Source organism: Gymnodraco acuticeps, unplaced genomic scaffold, assembly GCF_902827175.1.
Source record: "Gymnodraco acuticeps unplaced genomic scaffold, fGymAcu1.1, whole genome shotgun sequence".
NCBI classification, from domain to species: domain Eukaryota; kingdom Metazoa; phylum Chordata; class Actinopteri; order Perciformes; family Bathydraconidae; genus Gymnodraco; species Gymnodraco acuticeps.
This window is the reverse complement of record NW_022991116.1, coordinates 101,193-121,707: the sequence shown is the minus strand read 5'-3', so window position 1 is coordinate 121,707 and position 20,515 is coordinate 101,193. Positions and strand designations below refer to the sequence as shown.

Genomic DNA, 20,515 nt, shown 5'->3' with positions numbered 1-20,515 from the left:
TCAGAAACAGGCAGCGTGCAGACATGACAACATAAAGGCCTGTTGCTGTAACTGCTCTTCCTTCAAAGGGTGCTTTGATGACACCAATGTCTGATTCATTATGAGACAGAGTTTTCATGAATGAACAGGACCTAAATGAGTGTACAGGTGTTGTTATAACTCATGTGAAAAAACGAATTCCATTCTGCCCTCTCTTGCAAATAATTATAGAACTGTAAAAAACTTAATTTGGATCCAATCCAAAATGTATTGAGTTCTATTTTTTAGAACTTTTCCCACAAGTTGCATGTATTTGGGCCAGTAGTCTTGCTGAAAACGCAACAGAAAAAAAACTATTTTGCATTTTCTCTTTAGCTGAGGATATAATACTCCACAGGATTTAATGAGTAAGACAACATAAGACAAGACAAAACAAGACAAGACAAAACAAGACAAGACAAGACAAGACAAGACAAAACATGATACCATCCAATAAGGTGAGACAGGATAAGATCACCAGGAATAAGTGTTGAATAAAGACAGAGAAAGATTCAATAAAATAAAATAAATACAAATCAAATTGACAGTAAAATACAAAATTAAAATGCTTCATATATGTATAGATATGAATAATTGTGAATTTGTTAAAATATATATATTGTACATACTGTGCAAGTCATGTGAACATAGTTTTTTTTAGAGGGGGTCATTCTTTGGTTATGAAATACTGGTAAACATTATCTGTTTTTACCTTGTTATGTTTTACAAAAGGATTCTCAAGGTTTAAAGACGTAGCCTCTTTTCGTCCCATGCTCACTTCCCCCCTACATTCAGGTTTCAGCTGGTGTTCTCTCGCTGTGTCCAGACAGTGTTAAGGGACACTGTTGTGCCCTGAATAAACTAAAACAAACTAGACATGCTTCAATTACATGCTTCAAATGTAACCCCGTGGTCTACCGCAGCCTGGGCACTGGCTGGCACAGACATTTGGAGTTGCCTCCATGTCGTGTTCCCTCTCTCGCACAACAGGTGTCTAATTAGAGAAGCGCAGGGTGGGTCATACACAAGCTATCAAATGAAAAACCACCAACCTCTGAGCGGCGATGCAGGGAGTTTCTGCGGCTGCTGTGGTCATAATGCTGCTAGCTCTGCGCATTTCATTACCATTCTAAAAATGAGAACAGAAATCTAAAGAAACGATGGCTCCTAATGTTTCATGTCATGTGTGCTGTCCGCTCTAAGGGAAAAAATATATATGCTTGAGTGTACAGAAACCTATATTAACACCATATGTGAAACCAGAAATATTGCATATGCACTTCTGGATCTTAAATGTGGACGTTTTACGTCACTCTAAAGGTTATATTCCCAGACGGAATATTTTAGACAAGGCCTTGTTTTAATGGGAGATGCTGTAAACAGGGCCTGACTTTCAACACTGGCTCGTAAAAAAAAAAGTTGTAATGTACATACAGTCAGCGTATTAAAGATAAAAGAGATTCTGCATGGTGCCGTGCCAAATAAGAGCCGAGGGGGCAATGTCTGATAATCTAACATTAACATCAAGAGCATGAGAAACAGCTGGATGCCTTCTTAATTAAAGATCCCAGTCATCACACACACACACACACACACACACACACACACACACACACACACACACACACACACACACACACACACACACACACACACACACACACACACACACACACACACACACACACACACACACACACACACACACACACACACCACACACACACACACACACACACACACACACACACACACACACACACACACACACACACACACACACACACACACACACACACACACACACACACACACACACACACACTTGCAGGAAAGGAACAATATTTCACTGTTCATTAAAGTTGCAAGAGCTTTGCCATTGCTGAGTGAAAAGTGCAGGCCAATGCCAAAGACATTACAGTAAAACTTCTTAATAACAGAAGCAGAGAGGCAGATGAATGAAGCTATATGCTGGTGAAAATCCAGTCGTATAAAATCTATTTGCCAACATATTTATAGCTAAATACATCATGCAGTGACCAGATGAAAAAGGAAATGGTAAGTAGTCCATAGTATTACTTAGGCATTTTACAAAAATAATAGTAATATTTCATAATGGAAATGACAAGGTTGAAAATAACGATGGAAACCAAGAGCTAACGTTATGCCAAACACTTCAAATCGTATTAAAAAATGTGGCAGGAGGGAAGAATTGTAGCATGGACTATGATTTTAACTGTCCTGGAGTTAAAGTAGATCTATATAGTTTTTTTAGGTTTCTATACGTGCATCATTTAAATGAACTTTATGTGCAGATGAAGCGAAGCAGCAAGTGTTTTAGAGGGGAAACAGAAACACAAAAGAATAAAACCAGAAAACTAAAAGAAAATGCCAGGTTAAAGGGGTCCTTTTATTCTCATTTCCAGGTGTATATCAGTATGTAGTGTCTCTACTGGGACATGTCTCCATGCTTTAATGTTCAAAAAGCTCTTTATTCTTCTCATACTGCCTGTGCTGCAGCACCTCTTTTCACCCTCTGTCTGAAACCAGAGCACAGTCTGCTCTGATTGGTTAGCTGGCCGGCACTGTCATTAGTCAACCGCTTAGAGATGTCCCGCCCCTTAGCCATTACGTACAATGTGTTGGAGCGCTAGCCAATAGAAGCGTGTTATATAGTGATGTCACTTTGTTAAGGAAGAAAATAAAGGAGTCCAATGGAGGCGTTTCAGGCAGGGAGGGAGTGTGTGGGAGAGAAACTCCCTCTGGAGGGAAGGATTTGAGCCTTTGCAGACCATTTACATGCACAGAAACCTGTATAACACACTACAGCAAAGGGAAAACCCCAGGGCCTCTTTAAATGTGTTATCTTAGTTTTCATCGTATGCAGAGTCACAGATTATGTTAACTATTATTTTATTATGTAGGAGTGTCAAAACATTGAATACAGATATTCATTGTGATGTATCCCTTTTTTTGTTGTGAATTTTAGATTTGGACAGTCCTGGAGCTTTAGTATTTCTAATAAAGTCGTAATTGTCAGGTTTCTTTATGGTCATCATTGGAAATGTATCCTACCAAAACCTTTTTGGAAACGTTTTAGAAATTACCTGAATTTTTTTCACTATTAACTGTAACAGTCAAAGTTTCCCAGGTTTCTATACGTCCATGTAGGATTTGAATTATCTTTACGTGCAGGTGAAGCAAGGCGGTGAGATTTCATCTAGTGACATAGACATGAAGTAGTTGAACAGGTAGCATGAGGAAAGATGGGCGACTCGGACAAAGACCCTTTTGACGCAGCCGGCTCCAGACGGATCCTGCAGGCTTCAGATAGAGAGCGCCCGCCTCACGTTTCCTCTCACACCCTCCTACCACCGCCGTCACCACCCACACTAGAAAGAGCTCACGCTGCCTTTTTCACGGGACGCCTAGCTGAGGGCTTCTGTACTGACAGTGGTTCCCTTGGCGACGGCGTCTCACACTCACATGTTTGGGATCAGAGGTCAAGGTTCATGGGTGGTGCTTGGTGGGGCTCAATGGTGCTCTGTGTGTCATCATGCACACTTCCAGTAATACGAGTTTACAAAGGCTCGTGCAAAAAAAGATTTTTCCTCAGCAAATTCCAGCTGACTTAAGTTGATGGAATTTGATGGAATAAGCAAAATGGAAGGTTAGCTCCAGCTTTCCACCTGCAACATTGGTGTTTTTTACATATAAATGCATAGATAATGAAATACATGTATTAATAATGAAATAGGTGAAATGCAGAGACTACATGTCACTGTGTGTGCAGTGCTGTGTATACTGTATGTGTGACTTCCTTTGTTGTATTTACTTATTTACTACTTATCTTTTTGTATTCTATATTTTAATGTGTTTTTCTATGTTTATTCCTGTCTTTTGTATGAACCTGTTCCTATAAGAATTTATTTTAAATGTATGAAAGCCATGTTGTTTTAAATATGCAATATTTTTAGATAAAGTTGAAAAAACCCCTACATTTTTTTTTAGACTAAACATTAAAATCATCCATTCCCTATTCATTTGTCTTGTGTGTAAATGCTTGCACGTTGAATTGCCTTTGTGTCTGAATTGTGCTATATAAATAAACTAACCCTAATCTTAACATTTATCACTTATCCAACAATTATAAACCTTTATAAGGGGCAGATACATCTTCAGGTGATTCATGGAGATATCCATACTTTTGAAATTCCCCCTGTCACTTTCTCTCCCTAACTGATTCCTTCCTTTAGTTTTTCATACGAACATATGATGTTTATCATTATTCCATCCTCCAAACCCACCCATTCATTTGTGTCCTCTGTGGAGCACATTGGGTTTTAGTCCATTACTTTGAGGTTATACATGCCACAGCATTAAGTCCAATTGTTCTCCACAGAGGACATCCTGGGCTTGTCAGACATATGACATGTGTGGGGGTGTGGCTTTGAAAAAGATAATTTCATTGTATTTCAAAATGGCGTCCATCAACACAAGCACTATTTATAGAAAGATAAATGGTAAGTTTGTAATTTTGTAATTACCAGTGTTGTGAGTTCAATATTTTTAATTAATGATAGTAAGGGAACATCTTAGGAGTTAGTGTAGTGAGTTTCAGAACAGTGCAATACTTATTTGACCTAAAACTAAATGTTTTGAATGTCCTCAAGGAGGACATGGGGATTTGCTAACTTTTTATTTCCCCCATTTTACACAACACAAATGGAGTCCACTTTGGGCCAAACTAACACGTAGGTTTCTGTAGGGTTCATGGCAGACGGATGCAGTGGGAAAACATACATCAAGTGTCAGATGTATCTCTGCATTTCAGAAAAGGATGGAGTACTACAAATGAGGGCTCAATATTTGTTGCATTGAGTTGTTGTGCTCTAATGTTGTCTAAATGTACTTGTATGTTAATGTTGTTTGCATACTATGCTTCATAACTAACACCCGATGTCCTCCACAAAGGACACACAATAAAACTCAATTAAAAATATTTGTTTTTAGTTTGTGTTAGTCATTATGTTTATACCACCCTAAAGACTTGTGTGATAAAAAAAAAGGAGATTTGAAACCTTTTTCTTTCTGAGTCTCAGGAGGATAATGCAGCAACACCCGCTGTGAGTCTGCAGCTCCGAACAACCTGCAGCAAATGTTCGTTTATTTCAGTGATGAACAAGTGGATTATTTTCCACTAATTGAAACCACACTCTTTTATCCGGCCAAGAGGAGAGACATGTTTGTGAGTGTGAATTTTGCAAGTGTGTAAGTGTATATGAGGCTCGGTTTTGTAATTAAACTTGATTAATGCTTCTGTTTACAGGAGAGGTCCATAATCTGACTCACTCTTTATATAGGCTCATAAACACAGCCGCGTTTATCTGCGCTGCAGGCAGGGCGTATTCACTTCTGTCTGTGCGTTAATCACAATGACACTGGTTCAAGTGGCATGAAAAAAAACAAGGGTCTTTACAAGTTGTTATTTATTCAACTGGCTTGTTTTCATTGTTTGCACATTGCAAACCAACCACTTCCACTGACAATCCCACATGAAGCTCAACAGCTGGTTTGCCTCGGTCGACTAAGATCTGAGGATCAGTAAATCAGTGTGAGGTGAGGGGCTTTACCAAGGACAAGTTTAAGTGCAGCTCTACATATTTGTAAGTCTTAACAAAGCAAATTCTTCGGGACCCTGAAGGTAAATATGGTGCATATTTTGAGAAAAGCCACTTATGGCTCATATAAAAATAGTTTCACTCACTCATATGAACATGTTCACACAGATCTGTCTTTAGATTTCTAAGCCTAATTAAAGTTTATTCCAGGTTGGTTCATAAGAAGTGTGGCCTGGTGTTGAGGAGCTGCAGACGGGTGGGAGGTGCTGCGGGGGCTTAAGTAGCTCTAATTAGAGCCAGACAAAGACCTCCTTATACATCTATGGTTCACAGGGACTTTAAACGCCTCTCAGACACAGACTGACAGTAGGTAATAATTAGGAACACATAAAAAGACACACGCACATGAATCCATGGATGTAAAGTGTCAATAATTTGCAGTCATGTGATGCATTTAGATGATTCTGTGTCAGGATCCACTGAAAAGCTAGTTTGTAATGTGTGTGTGTTATTAAAATGGTAAAAGAAGTGCTAAAGCATGTTGAGTCTGTCTTTATTAAATGACAAAAAAGCTGTAGATGACAGCTAGGCTGTGCATTGCCATGCTAACATGCTAACATGCTTACAGTAATACCGCTAAAATGCTGTTCATGATGTTCAGCAGGTATAATGTTTACCATGTCAGTGGCCATGATATCTTTGTGTATGTTCCTTCCCTTTGTGGCTCACTTGAGCTTTGTATGTGCTATATGGAAAAACAATGGGGTCACTTCAGTTATGACAATTCATCCCGAGGGGAACATGAACATTTAAACCAAATTTCAAGGCAATCCATCCAAACGTTTTTGAGATATTTCACTTAAAACCATAACTTTCTGATATGTTATAAGAATACAAGTCAGGGGATCATTTTTCGTGGCAGTTTGTCCAATAAATGTTGAGGTACTTAGAAGTCAGTCTGAATCCATACAACAGATAGAAACAGAGGGAGTTCCTCAAAGAGTGAGACTATATCTGTTTAACTGGCCATGGAGAAAGAGGCCTTTCATTAGTTCAGGATGGGATTCCTATGAAGTGTTGCTGCTGCTCAGCAAGGAGAGAGTCCAGCGCCATGTGTTCCCTGTCTGTTTACTGTGCTTTTATTAGGCATCCTGTGGCACAGCCAGCCTTTTGAAAGGCCCTCTTTATAGGAGCTTTCCTGTTTATGCTTTGGGGTGGGAGGTCAGCACTCACAGCCCCATGCTGAATATGGTCAATCTGCCTGCATAGGTAAACTGTGTGTGTGTGTGTGTGTGTGTGTGTGTGTGTGTGTGTGTGTGTGTGTGTGTGTGTGTGTGTGTGTGTGTGTGTGTGTGTGTGTGTGTGTGTGTGTGTGTGTGTGTGTGTGTGTGTCAGCTGGGGAGGGCTTTAAAGTGATGTAGGAGCCTGGCTTGGCAGGGTATTATTGTAACTTCAGAAAATGGGACTTTGACTTGCAGGCTGGAACACACAGATACAGTCCTGTCTGTTTGTCTGTCTGAATCACCCCTCTGCCAGGCGGTTATTTACTGACTGTTTGTGTTTGGGCTTCGTTAGCATGTACGTCAGCAGCAGTAGCAAAAACACAAACAAACACAAACACACACACACGCAGAGGGATATCCACATACTGTACCCACAGTAAACCTAAATACAGCCACGCTTATTGACTTGGATTTGAAAACCAGACAAAACAACGGAAAAGTATCAGAGCCAGATATAAGGGGAATACATTAGGAGAGGTACTTTTAACTTTGCATTTCAAGAAAAAGTCAGAGCGTTAAGAACAAGGTTGAAATGCTAAGAACAAGTTGAATTTTGAAAATAAAGTAAAATGCAAAAATGTTGAGATTATTTCAACAAAATAATTTGTAATTTTCAAAGAGTCAAAGTTACTCATCACTGCTGGTGCCAGGCATAGGAAACATTACATCTGCATTCTCAGAATTAAGTTAAAATGTCTGGAAAAAAGTCAAAATCTTAAAAACGAAAGAGAAAATATCAAGAAGAGTATAGAGTGGTGCAGTGATGAGTCCTAAAACAGGAAGTGAGTTAGCATTTGACCACTTCCTGTTCCCTCGTCTCAGAGTCAATGGGATTTCTCCATAGGATGTTGGAAAATAGCTTGAAATAAGCTCTGTGGTTGACACACATTTAAGAGACGGATCACGTTTTGTTCTACGACATTAAATACTTCAACTTGTACAATTTTGAATCTGTATTTTTGAATATGGATCTTAAGTCGGCGTGACGTTGAAGCAGCGACCCTGCTGTAGTTAGTTTATAGCATAAAGTTAGCATTGTGCTTCTGGCGATTAGATTTATGATTAGAAAATTATAAAAGTAGGGTAGACATGTGGATATTATCCGGCTGAACAAAACGTGCATTTATCTAACAGGTTCGTTTTCCACAGACCTTATTTCCAGCTATTTTCCAAAATCCTATGGAGAAATCCCATTGCTTTGTTGTCGAGGGAACCCGAGCGCAGTTTACTTCCGGGTAAATACGTCATCCCTGCACCGCTCTATTAGGGCCAGGCATAAGGGGATATTTTAAGAAGTAAGATATTCTTAACAATCAAAATGTTGACTATGAAGTCAAAATGGCAAAAATAAAGTAAAAGGATATATTTGTTGAGAAGAAAGTTGAAATGCAAGGCGTAAGAATATATTAATCTACGCAGAAAGACACTTATTTCTTGCATTTTGAGAATACAGTGAAAATAGCACTTCTAAATGTAGGGGATGAATTGCACTTGTTCTTTCATATACTGAAAGTTTGTCTTCATTCTCAATATTTCTCTCATCCCCTTATACCTGCCTTAATAGCCTTTTGTGGAGGTTACAAATGGACGAGTGTTTGATGTTCCTGGAGGTGTTTGCGAGACACTTTAAGGACACTTACCCTCGGACCCTTCTTGCCCAACAGGCCTGTCTTCCCCGGAGGTCCAGACAGTCCCTGAGGAGAGAAAAGGCAAACATAAGATCTTATTCAACAGCCAAACAATCCTTTTTCTATCTCACGTTATCAAAACCATCAGGTCATTCAGACTCCTCTGTGGGCTGCACAGTGGCTGCACAGTGGCTGCACAGTGGCTGCAGGGTTAAAAAAGAAAGTGACACCTCTGAAGTCATTCCGCCTCAAGGTGATGAGAGTTCAGCCTTATCCATCAGGAAGTTCTTAGCCTGTGTGGCAGGAAACCGTAGCAACACTAGGAATAACAGGTCATTTCCTGCGCCACTCAATGGCCCTGTGCTTATCAAAAGAGAGGAAAAGGGAGAAGTGAGGATAAACAGAGGCTGCTGAGGCAAACAGGAGCTACCTGTCCTCTGCTCCTGATCTGAAGCATGCCCAAGCCTTGGAGCGGCTGTTTTCAAATGCTTCCTTCACTGTACATTCAAACCTTTATTTAAGTAAAAGTACTAAGTCATTATGTAAAAAATGCTCTACACGTAAAAAGTACGATCAGCCACATTTTGTAAAAGTACCAAAAGTACTGATTCTGCAGACAAATTGCCTCCATTATGTGATATAAAACAAAAAATGGATACACAAATGATTCATCTTTATGACTTTCTCTATTACGTTATTTTAATATATTGTTTATCTTTTATATTTTCGTACCTCAGACACCACTGGTTTATTCTTTAGAGATTATTATTTAAATATATTACATTATCACATTATCAGGTAGCATTTGACTGTTGCAGACATTATTCATGTTTAGGACTTTGTTACATTTTCTCTAATATATTGTGCATTTTCGACTTTTTGTACTTCAAATATTTCCCTGGTTTAATATTAAGAGATAGGAAAAATAACTGAAGCTGTGAAATAAGTGGGGAAACATTTTTAATATTTCCGTTTTAAATCTAGAAGTATAAAGTCTCATTTAAATGACTAGAATATAGTTTATTGCAATTATTTCTGGGAAGAAATATTGTCCAACAAATGTAATAATCGTGACAGGTCGGACATAGCTTTTCAATCCACACACCCTACTTAGTTGTGATATAACTCAGTGTGAATCTCTGTGTTTTCATCCTCATACTGTTGGTTTGTTAAAGCTTTTACTGTAAGTCTGTATGAAAATGGATACGATCTGACTGTTGGAACATCAGAGTGAGGCAGCAACATTGACCAAACGCTCAATGACCTGGTTATTTAAAGCACAAATACTTCAAAAATGTTTATGAATAGAGTACTTGAGTAAAGTTACCTAGTTATTTTCCACCACTGTTTGGACTCTGCTGTTAAATCCGATGCCTGAGATAACATGGATATGAGGATCTGGTCAAAAGCAGCCATAAAGCTCAGTTATTGCAGTGAGAAACTTTTACTCTGTCTGTCGTTTCCTCAGCTCATTTTTCACAAGGCCATGAACTTTAAGAGACAAAAGCAACTTCAAAACAACCCGAGTCTGAAGGTTAGTGTGATCACAGCTAGTTTATCACTCTGAAGATTATAATTGGCCCCCACCATCTCCTCTCGGTCGACCTCCATGGTGGAGACCACCACTGATGTTACAGGTGGTGTAAAGACCCCTCAATACCAACACACACTGTCCATCATCACACTTCCACCCCCGGTCACACACCCCGGTTTGTTTGTCTGTTTATTTCAACTGTCTCTTTGCATCTGTCCATTATCAACATATTTTTTTCTTTCGTTCTTTTATTTTATTTCAACGTGGCTTGGACGGTACTTTGACATGCAATACATTATACAGGAAATACTATCTAAACTTCCTACAAACTTCCAACAGTTCAAATGCAATAAGCTTCAAAGGGTCCCTATTGCGCTTTTTAGGGGGGTTCACTTTGCTGTAGTGTGTTCTATAGGTTTCTATGCATGTAAATGGTCTGCAAAGGCTAAAACCCATGTGTTCCCTTGCAGAGGGAGTTTCTCTCCTACGTACACTCCCCCTATACACTCCAAAATCTAACTTATTTGTGTTGTTACCTGCTGGAAAACACACGTATTTTTGGGGGTTGTCCCACAACAAGTCACACAGGGAAGGATTAACACAGAAATACTTATATGTTACTACGTTATAATATAGAAGCAATAGCAGTTCGAAAGGCTTACTTGCAACATATTTTTTCATTGGTGGTCAAATAATTTAACTAATAAAATAAAAAGTATTCCATAGGAAAAATAACAGCTAAACTTCAAACATATTTTTCTTGTATTTATTTTTTACATTTGGAGCAGAAATGCTGCTATGATTGATGACTATGTTTGTTTTTTAAACTGTGAATAGATTTTACTTCTTTTTTTTAAATCCTGGAAAAGCAGCTCTATATGTTCAAGTGTACAGAGTAAGAATAAACATTTGTTTTCCAAAAAACAACAACTAGAGAACACACAGTGTACATTTTCAAACTGCCCTATAATCTTTTTTGCCATAATTCTAAAGAAAACTGCTGTTTTGGCGCAGTGGTTAGAGCATTGATCATCAGATCAAGGGGCGTTGGTGAACTCCAGTTCGAAACCCGCCTCGGCCGCCACTGCGTCAGGCTGTTGTGTCCTTGGGCAAGACACTCTACCCACATTTGCTCCTGTGGGTAATGTCCACAGTATTGACATTTACATGTCTAATATGTGTAATATGTAATTGTAAAGCGCGTTGAGCACCTGTAAAAGCGCTCTAATTAAAAAATGTAATCCATTATTATTATTATTATTATTACAAGATCTTATTGTGGCAACATACCCAGGCAGTCTGAGGCTACAATTGAACTGAACACAGAAGCTTGGTATTTGAATCAAATTTAAACTCACTTCTAGTGCAGCTTCAATTCAAAATGTAATCGGATTCAAATCCCATCCCTCACTTTTAGCAATCACGAAACGAGTTCAGGACACAGTGAGGAGCTAAAGCTGCTTCAGATGTGGAAATGTTCCAAATCTGAGTCTAAAATAATGTTTCTCCTGGCACAAAATCTGCACGCTGGAAACAAGAGACCAAAGTCTTTCAGAAGAAGGCTCTTAATGCTTTAGGCAGCAAGAGTGATGAGGGATAAAGCTATTGGCTGAAACTCAATGAACCAAAGCTTTCGCTGACTTTCATATTTGTGAAAATGTGTGTGTATGGATGAGAGTGAGTGCGGGATTGAGAGACAGAGTTTTCACATGGCATGTGTGTTTATGAAATTCAAACTATGTTGAAAAGGAAGCATGACTGAGTTCATCGGGGACCTCCAGGGGCACACCATGGCAACACACACACATGCTTACAAATGCACACACTTTGACAGGAAGCACCTGTTTAATCCCTGATATCAGAATCAGAATGTGTATGTGTATTGTAATCATAATTATTCTCATCATAAATCCATATGTGAGCCTGTCAAATGGCAGCATTTAAATCAGAGCCCAGACGTAAAGCCTAGAACATTTATACAGATTCTACAGCACATGCTACGTTTAGGCACAGTTTTGTGTTTTCAGATTGGTTGAATTTACAATACCATTTAGGTGTAAAATTACAACGTTTTTTGGCCAAGGGCCTAGGATCAAATGTAGGGGGACGCATGAAGTGCTGGGTCTGTTGTCCCTGCCCCTACACATTTGAGCCTCAAACACTTAATTTCCTGCATTATGGTGACTGTTTATGAATGAATATATGGTCTTTTGTCAAGCAAAGGAAAACACTAAATTCAAGAGGCATCCAACAATTTAATAATATATTAGAATATAGTGAAGTAAGGCTCTAAGGCATCTCGTTTTGCTTTCAAATATGTATTCTCCTGTAGATCATCTCGTACAGCATAAGAAACACTTTATTTCCCTTTTTGTTTCAGGAATAAGGTCTTTGAATGGGCATGTGGAACCTATTCTCAATGAAACATACATTTCTATACTGTTCTGAATTGTATTCACAGATATGAGTTTCTGCAAAATGTCTGCTATTTTCCATATTAAGAGTATAAAGTCATAATTTTATGTGAATAAAACAAGTTATGTTAAGTGTTTGTTTACCAAATACATTGACTGGACATTGAAGGACAACATTGGTATATTTGGATTTTTTTTGAGGGAGATTTTGACAAGGGAAATTCAGTATTTTCTGAACATCCCAACCAACTCTAAGCCCTTGGTGTGGACAGTCCTACAGTAAATGACCTTCTAATGTCCCTACATAATCATCCGTCTACAATCTCTTCTCTGTGTTAGAGTACAGCACCTCATATTGAGATTACAGGTAGTGCTTTCTAGATGGCAGTAATTTAGTTCAATGTAATGACAGTCAAGTTTGGTGTGGACATAAACATAGAGGTAAATTAGCCAACCCTTAACACACCGCACTCTACAGCGGCAAATTACAGACTACTACAATAAATAAGCAAAGAAAACACGTATCAAACACACAGGCGCTGCTCACACCTCACACTGAAATGACTCAATCACCAGCGTTAAATGCAACACACCCTGAGGTGACACTGGGGGGGATTAGTCAGGCCTCATGCAGACAGGAAGAGTTCTGCAGACAATATGTAAAGCTTAAACAAGTTAAAAATCACAAACACAGTGGATTTGTCAATGGCAAACATCTTGGACAACTTTTTGAGCTCCATATCTGCCAGCAAGATCTCAACAAAGTCCTTTATTCCTCTCTTTGGCCAACAAATGTGAGTGTATGTGCCTTTGCTCTCTTAAGAAGTTCAGTCAATATGCAATTGGATGCTAGGTGTGAAAATGGAAAGGGTGAAAATAGACCTGCCTCAGTTTTTCCCGCTCACACTCATTTACTATGAGCCTGGTCTACTTTTGCATTGGGAAGCTGAATGAATGATGATGTTTACCGACTGCCTTGACCCTTGACCTGGCTTTGAAAGAGGGCCATGAGACCTCCACCAGCCCTCTAAACAAGAGGAATCTGGTGCAGAGACGGCAAGGCGTCAGAGCTGACACGTCACACCCAGCCTGGAGGCTTCTGAGCACAGAGGAAGAAGAGGGAAGGGAAAAGTAGGTTTTCTAACCTGTGTGGGAAAAAAGATAGTGCCACAATAACCTACATATCTCTGTGGTCTCCTATTTCTAGCAACAGACCACGAGAATTAAGCCTGCTCTTTCACTGGCGACAAAGACCAGCACAGACTGGGAAGTCACTGATGGAGCATATTTCACTCACTTTAGCTACAAACCATTGAACATAACCGCCACAACTGACAAGCATAAACAGCCAAGATAGGTTTCCTTATCCTGATTTTGCAGAACTTTTAGCGCAACAGGCAGGCTAATAAACAGAGCCAAGAAAGGATACTATACTCAGGGGCGGTGGGTAATTAAGGCTAAATGATTGGTCCCTTTACCATTGTGCAGTACATATAAAGAATACAATTTGCTGATGTTCCCCAAAAGCCAAATTGGAAGACTACTGCTACGATTAATTATGTCCGGCAACTCCAAATTCCAGCCTGTAGTATAAGGCTACGGTTTCATAGTCAACAAATAAATGTACTAACCAGACAACTCATAAGAACGTAGTACTATCAGAGCGCTGTCAGAAAGAGAGACTCATAGAAAAACCTGTAGAAGCATCTTTTTTGGTGTTTAAAACCAGTATAATAGTTGGTAAAATATTAGCCTTCCCGATCCTGAGCCTCGTCTGCCGCCTATAGCATCACTCTAGTTAGCTTCAGAAACAATTTATTCTATTTCTATTCTATTTATTCTCTTTTTAGTTGCAAGACTTCTGTTTACCATCAGGCACATTATAATACATCTTTAAAGCATGTACTGTTAGTTAGATCCAAAAAAACAGGAACTCAAGCCATGTATGCTCTGTTGTAAATCGACTTCATTCTGGTGGCACACACATACAAAGGTTAAGAGGTGCTTACCGGCGGGCCTGCGTCTCCTTTCTCTCCCATAAGTCCCTCCAGCATGGAGAACAGAGTAGGGGGCACCTCCCAGCTCAGGAAGCCGTCGGTAGCAGGGGGTGTCACTGGGTTGTCCGATGGTCTGGTTGGTCGCACAATGACTGTAGCCTTGGTGGTTTTGGATTGTTTCGTTGGTTTGATGACCTGTTTGGTGACTGGCTTGGAGGTCTTAGCAGTTGTAGTTTTGGAGACTGTTGGTTTTGAGGGGTTGACTTTAGGTTTCGTTGGTTTAGAAGGGACAACTTTGACAGGATTAGTTTTGGGTTTCAACGGAGTGGCTTTGGATGGAGTAACTTTAGACTTGGGGGGTGTTTTCTTGGCCATGGTTGGTTGGGGTTTCTTTAGGACTGTACCTTGGTATGATAGGGTAGAATCAGGTTTTATCTTGGAGGGTTTGGTGCTTGTAGTGGCTGGAATAATAGGTTTCTTATTGTCTGTTCCTGCAATCATCTTTTTGGAGGGCTTTGGGGGAGTTGGTTTGGTGGGTTTCTGAGTTAAGACTTTAGAGGTGGTAGGTCTTGGGTTTGGCGCTTTTGTTGGGGTTGCTTTTATCCTAAGTGGTGCTGTGACAGTTTCGGTCCTGCCCTTGGGAGGCGGGGAGGCCAAACCAAGCTGGACTGTAACTGGCATCACTGTCCCCAGAAAGGGTGTAGGAATGGTCCCAGTGCTGGGCTTTATTGTTTGGGTGGGGGCCACATATCTTACAGCCGATGCAGCAGCAGCGACACTCCTGGCCAGGCTGATCCCGGTGGTCTTCTTGGGCGTTTCTGGGCCACCACGTTTAGGGGTAGCAGCGGTAGCGGTGACGTTTTTACCTTGTGGAAGGATAGGTAACAAGGGAGGAAGGTTAGGCCTGTATGTGTCTGCTTCCCTGCACTGTTTCTTAATGTACCTGCAGTAGTTGTGAGCTGCCTCTGCAGAAGGGACCAGGTCAAACTGGCAGATGGCTCCTTCAAAGTGAGCCGAGGCTTGCTGCTGGCTGGTCCGCCCCAGCAGGAAGGAGCCTTGGAGCTCCGGAGCCAAACCCTCCTCACTGTCCCACCCAAAGTCTGCATGGACGATCTGCTCTCCGCAGGAGGCATAAAGAGTCACTCTCTGTCCATTAATTCCCACCGCCAGCTGGTGCCACTGGCCATCGTGGGGCTCGTAGGGCAGTGACACCGAGGTGTTCGGCCCTGTGTGGAGGACCAGGTTGATCGGTGTGAGCTGCAGACCCAGAAGGAGCTTCTTGCGGCCTGAGAGCAGGGTGAAGAGGAAGGCACTGTTGAGGCGGTGCGAGCGCACACTCAGCACCAGGGCCAGGCTGGGCCAGACGGCCGCTGGGAAGACTGAGCGCAGGGGGGATTCAATGTGCGCCCGCTGGTTGAGGATGATCCCCGATCGGAACGGAATGACCCCTGCTGGCACAGAGCGCGACGGTTTCTCTCCCTTGAGCCCCAACTTTTGGAGGATGTCCACATCTGGATAAAGAAGAGAGGGATGTTAGAGGTGAAAATAACCATGACATGCATGTTTATGAAGGTTACACATCATTGCAATTAGAAAAAACTGAATATGAAGTGATTTTAAAATGTATTTTAAGTTTTAAGATATAATCCTTCAGTTCAGTTCACATCCGTTTTGTTTATCTTTAATAATTTTTTCTTTTTTAAATGTATTTTTCTTTTCTCACTGTACAGAGGTGAAAATAATTCCTGCTTTGATCAAATACCTAGAAATACACTATTAGGAAATACGTAAACTCTGTACTTCAAAATAGACATTTGAGCAACAATTTCACGAAATAAATAATGTTGAGCAAATATTATTGAGACCAATCATGTCAAAGGAACATTTTAGACATCTTAACATTATTAACAGGACATTCTGGACTCATTGTGAGATTAAGCTCTTACTGTAACACGTGAGACGTTGACTACTCTTCTTTGACAACACTGGTTTATAAGCCAATTTCAAATATATTACACCAATGTATTTCTTCTATCACAACGGACAGGCGTGGCAGTATCACAGACATACATCAGGTCTGACTGGTTTTTAGCCAACGCAAACAGCAGTTCACAAAGTAATGGAGCTGAAACACAGCAGGGTGAACAGATGGGGGGGGGAAGGATGGCTGCAGCAAAAAAAAGGAATAGAAAGAATAATAAACTCAGTGGGTATGAGGCTACCAAACTGCTTCTGTATGCTGTCTAGTGCAATTGTAGGGAAATAAATAAGATTATGAATAGGTCTATACCAGGGGTTCTCAAAGTGCGGCCCGCGGGCCAATGGCGGCCCTCGGAAATGTTTCTGGCGGCCCGCGATAGTTAATGTGACACGCTGAAATGCATGCGTTATATTTGAATCCTCCATGGTTGTATCTAGTAAGAATTAGAATGAGTAGCTTTCCAGCGGTATCTCCTGTGAGACTGTAACCAGGGCACAGCAGCCAATATGGCCGCTCAAAGCAGCTTGACTTTACACTGTGTGGGATTGGTGGATTTGTGTGTCCGTCAAGGAAATATCGGCCGGCAGCCATCACGGTCTGAAATGACCAATGGACGTCGAGAAATCACTAAGGGCCTACCCACCAAGTAAAAAAAACATAAACCACGTGTCTCCCATCAGTTTACATCTGTGAGGAGAGAGAGAGAGACAGATAAAATGGCTAAAAAAACCTTTACAGTTGCCGACTTCGCTAGATATTTTTTTCGCTAGCAGCAGTGAAGATAGAGCCTCAGAACCTGAATTCTTCGACTCTTCTGAAGAAGAAGAATACAAAGACAACAACAAGGATCCATTTGGACATGGGTAAGTGTAAATATTACAGTAATAGTGTACTGGCAATGTGTGGGGAATACCGCGAAATTGAACAATAGGTTTATTGATATATATTTTTTATCGATAGTCATGAACTTTTTATTGGAACAAAATAGACTCCATTAGCAAACGTTTACTCTGTGTTAACGTTATTTTGGTGTGTAAAAGTGAGATTACATGTGTAGATGATTAAATTAATCATTTATTCGTCCCACAACGGAGACATTTACAGTGACATGTTTTTGCCATCGATTATTTTATCATACTGTTCTGTACAGATGAGACTTTGTCATAGATTTATTTATATGTGTGCCTGTTATTATTTTACCGTCCTGTACAGATGAGACTTTGTAATCAGATGTAGCCTATGTGTGTCTGTGATTTTATACTGAATGTAAAGTAACTGGAAATACCTGTGTGTGTGTGTGTGTGTGTGTGTGTGTGTGTGTGTGTGTGTGTGTGTGTGTGTGTGTGTGTGTGTGTGTGTGTGTGTGTGTGTGTGTGTGCGCGAGAGAGAGAGAGAGACTCCTTCTGCAACCTCCCAAACTTTATTTTTATGTGTGAATTGTTATTTGTGCTTGAACAACATTTTACTTGAACTTTATTTCAATGAAATTAGTTGTAATTATTGTCCTACACAGGCGGCGTTTATCCAGCAGCCACAACATCCATCTGTGCCTGCCCCCAGGTCAAGATCTACTGTGGCTCAAGGGCCTTCACCAGAGCCATCACCACCAAGGACCAGCAGACCAGCATCACTACAGCTGCCTCCACCTCCATCTGCGGCTGCCACCAGGTCAAGATACACCTCAGCACAAAGGCTCCACCACAGCCATCACCTTCAACCCAGCCAGCAAGGAGGTCTCGTGGAGGTCTCGTATAGCACTTGTACACCCCACCTACACAGCAGCCCATGCACCATCACCCCCACCTTCACAGCAGCCAGACCCACTGTCTTGGAAGACAGACAAAGACCTTGACACTGTCTTGACATTTATAATGAATAGTTGGTTGAAAGTTCTGATGTTCAATATTGTAAATAGTGAGATTTTCCAGTTTCTTATATTTATATAAATAGTTGGTTGAAAAAAACATATTTATAATAAATTGTTGGTTGAAAAAAAAAAGGTTGAATGCTCAATTTGTATTTGTACACATCACATGAACCTTGGTATGTAATATGAAGTCATTATTCAGTCCTGATGTATCTCAGTCCCTGCTGTGGTGAAAGTAGAGTGATAAACACCTATTTTACTCAAAATTTGAATTTAATGTTTTTCATTTTAGACATGAATAACACATTTATATACAGTGTAATTCAAATATTTCACTGCTTTTGTGATCCTATGACTTTGGTAACCAAATCTAAAACACCAAAACAATTCGATCACATGAGTAAATTTGTGTTTTCACAAGAGTTTTGAAGATTTTCCAAAAATCAGATTTCACATTTTAAGCTTTTGAGCTTACTTATCTCATCAAACAGTGCTCTAAGGTGAGTAATATGCATATATAGCAAGACCAGAGATGGTCCTGAACATTTTGATATTTAACACATGGGGTGCCATGTTAGAAGAAATACATTTAAAAGGTGATTTAAGAAAACATCTAAAAATCGAGAAAATACCCTTAGACTCCAGAGGGTTAAGAATGGTAAAACTGCGCCCCCTGGGTTGTCTTTCCTAAATTATGAATGACAGCTTGTGGAAAGTTTGCTAGACTACTGGTTGCATGGCAACTAGGCATCTCGCGAGTTGCGGTTATTGGTTAGTACAATAAAAAAAGGATTTGTTTTGGAATTATTTTGTGTTCCGTTTTTTCTTGGGCGGCCCTCAATCCAATATTGGGTACCTAAATTGGCCCTCACTCATCAAAACTTTGAGAACCCCTGATATACGGACATAAAACTGTGCTGATAGGGGGGTAAGGAGTGACCTTGGATGGGCAGAGGTGCTGTGGTGGCCTTTGATTACAATGTCAGCGGTTTGCTGCCTGATGCTTTTCTCCAGCATGGCACGTTGACCATATGACTCTCGTGAAGCATAACACAGCCTTCCTAAAACAGATGTCCTCAGAATAGAACATGTTTATTGCTGTACATTCTTTTTTTAAAGCTGCTCAGCCCCAAAATCAAATTCAAATACGGCCATATTTTAACAGCTCCAACGGTTTATAAATTCATTTGAAGTTGCAAAGCCAAGCCAAACCAAAGAGCTATGGTTCCAAACGTATGATCTTTAATGGTTTTGCCTTCCTGTCTTTGGTTGTTGTATTGGTTTTGATGTAAGATTAAGTTACTTAAAGGTGGGGTAGGTAAGTTTCAGAAACCGGCTCAAGTGCACTAAAATTTGAAAGTACACAGCCGAAAAGAATCCGCCCCTTCCTTCAGACTTCCTTACAGAGCACCTCCTCCAACACACATGAACGCGCACATGACGTCAGCAGACTGGTGAAAGTGGCCGCCTGTTGCTGGCGAGTCATTGAAGTGCTGCTGCAATGCACGCCCAATGACGGCACAAGATACATTTGTGCGTGCACGAGATGGAAGGCTGACAGACAGGGCGGCAATCCAATCCGTTTAGCTGGCCCGGCTAAACGGATTGGATGTACTTTTTACAGTACTACGGCTTCCACAGATGACATTTTTTTATGGATTTTTTTGTCAAAGCACTTAAGATATTCATTGCTATCGGATGTTAAGAGCATTCCATGGAATATAACAAAAAGTGTATCTCGAGCCGGTTTCTGAAACTTACCTACCCCACCTTTAAGAGGGCTAAATTCATGATCTATAAACTTTATATATATATATATATTGTTGTTTTTTCCATGCAGCAGAAAATAAATGAAACATGAACACGAGAACTTTGACTTTCAATTGAAACAATGCAAAGTGAGGCAACAGCTATTCACTACTCGCTACTGATAATCAAGTATCCCCATCATGTAAACCACGCTGCAAGACAAGATGTCTTAAGGTTAAAGCAGACAGAACCATGAAGGCTAAAATCTTGCTATAGGACGTCCTCCTCTCTAAGTACCCATCTGGACAACTCAAAGGAGAAAGAGAAACGGTTGGATACTAAATAAATCTCACAATATGCCTTTGTGAATTGTTAGGCACAAAGCTTAGCTTCTAAATTCCAAATGATAAAACGTCCAGATTA

The 20,515-nt window shown here is 40.3% G+C and overlaps 1 protein-coding gene across 1 annotated transcript in view; it reads right to left on the bottom strand.

Annotated features, from left to right (window-relative positions):
- LOC117560206 (collagen alpha-1(XXVII) chain A-like) overlaps positions 1 to 20,515 on the bottom strand; it is a 111,708-nt gene that overhangs the window by 67,085 nt on the left and 24,108 nt on the right. The window contains exons 3-4 of the mRNA XM_034237048.1: positions 14,508 to 16,006; positions 8,563 to 8,616 (exon numbers count right to left, since the gene is read on the bottom strand). Of these exons, the coding sequence (XP_034092939.1) occupies positions 8,563 to 8,616; positions 14,508 to 16,006 (1,553 nt within the window). The remainder of the gene's footprint in view (positions 1 to 8,562; positions 8,617 to 14,507; positions 16,007 to 20,515) is intronic.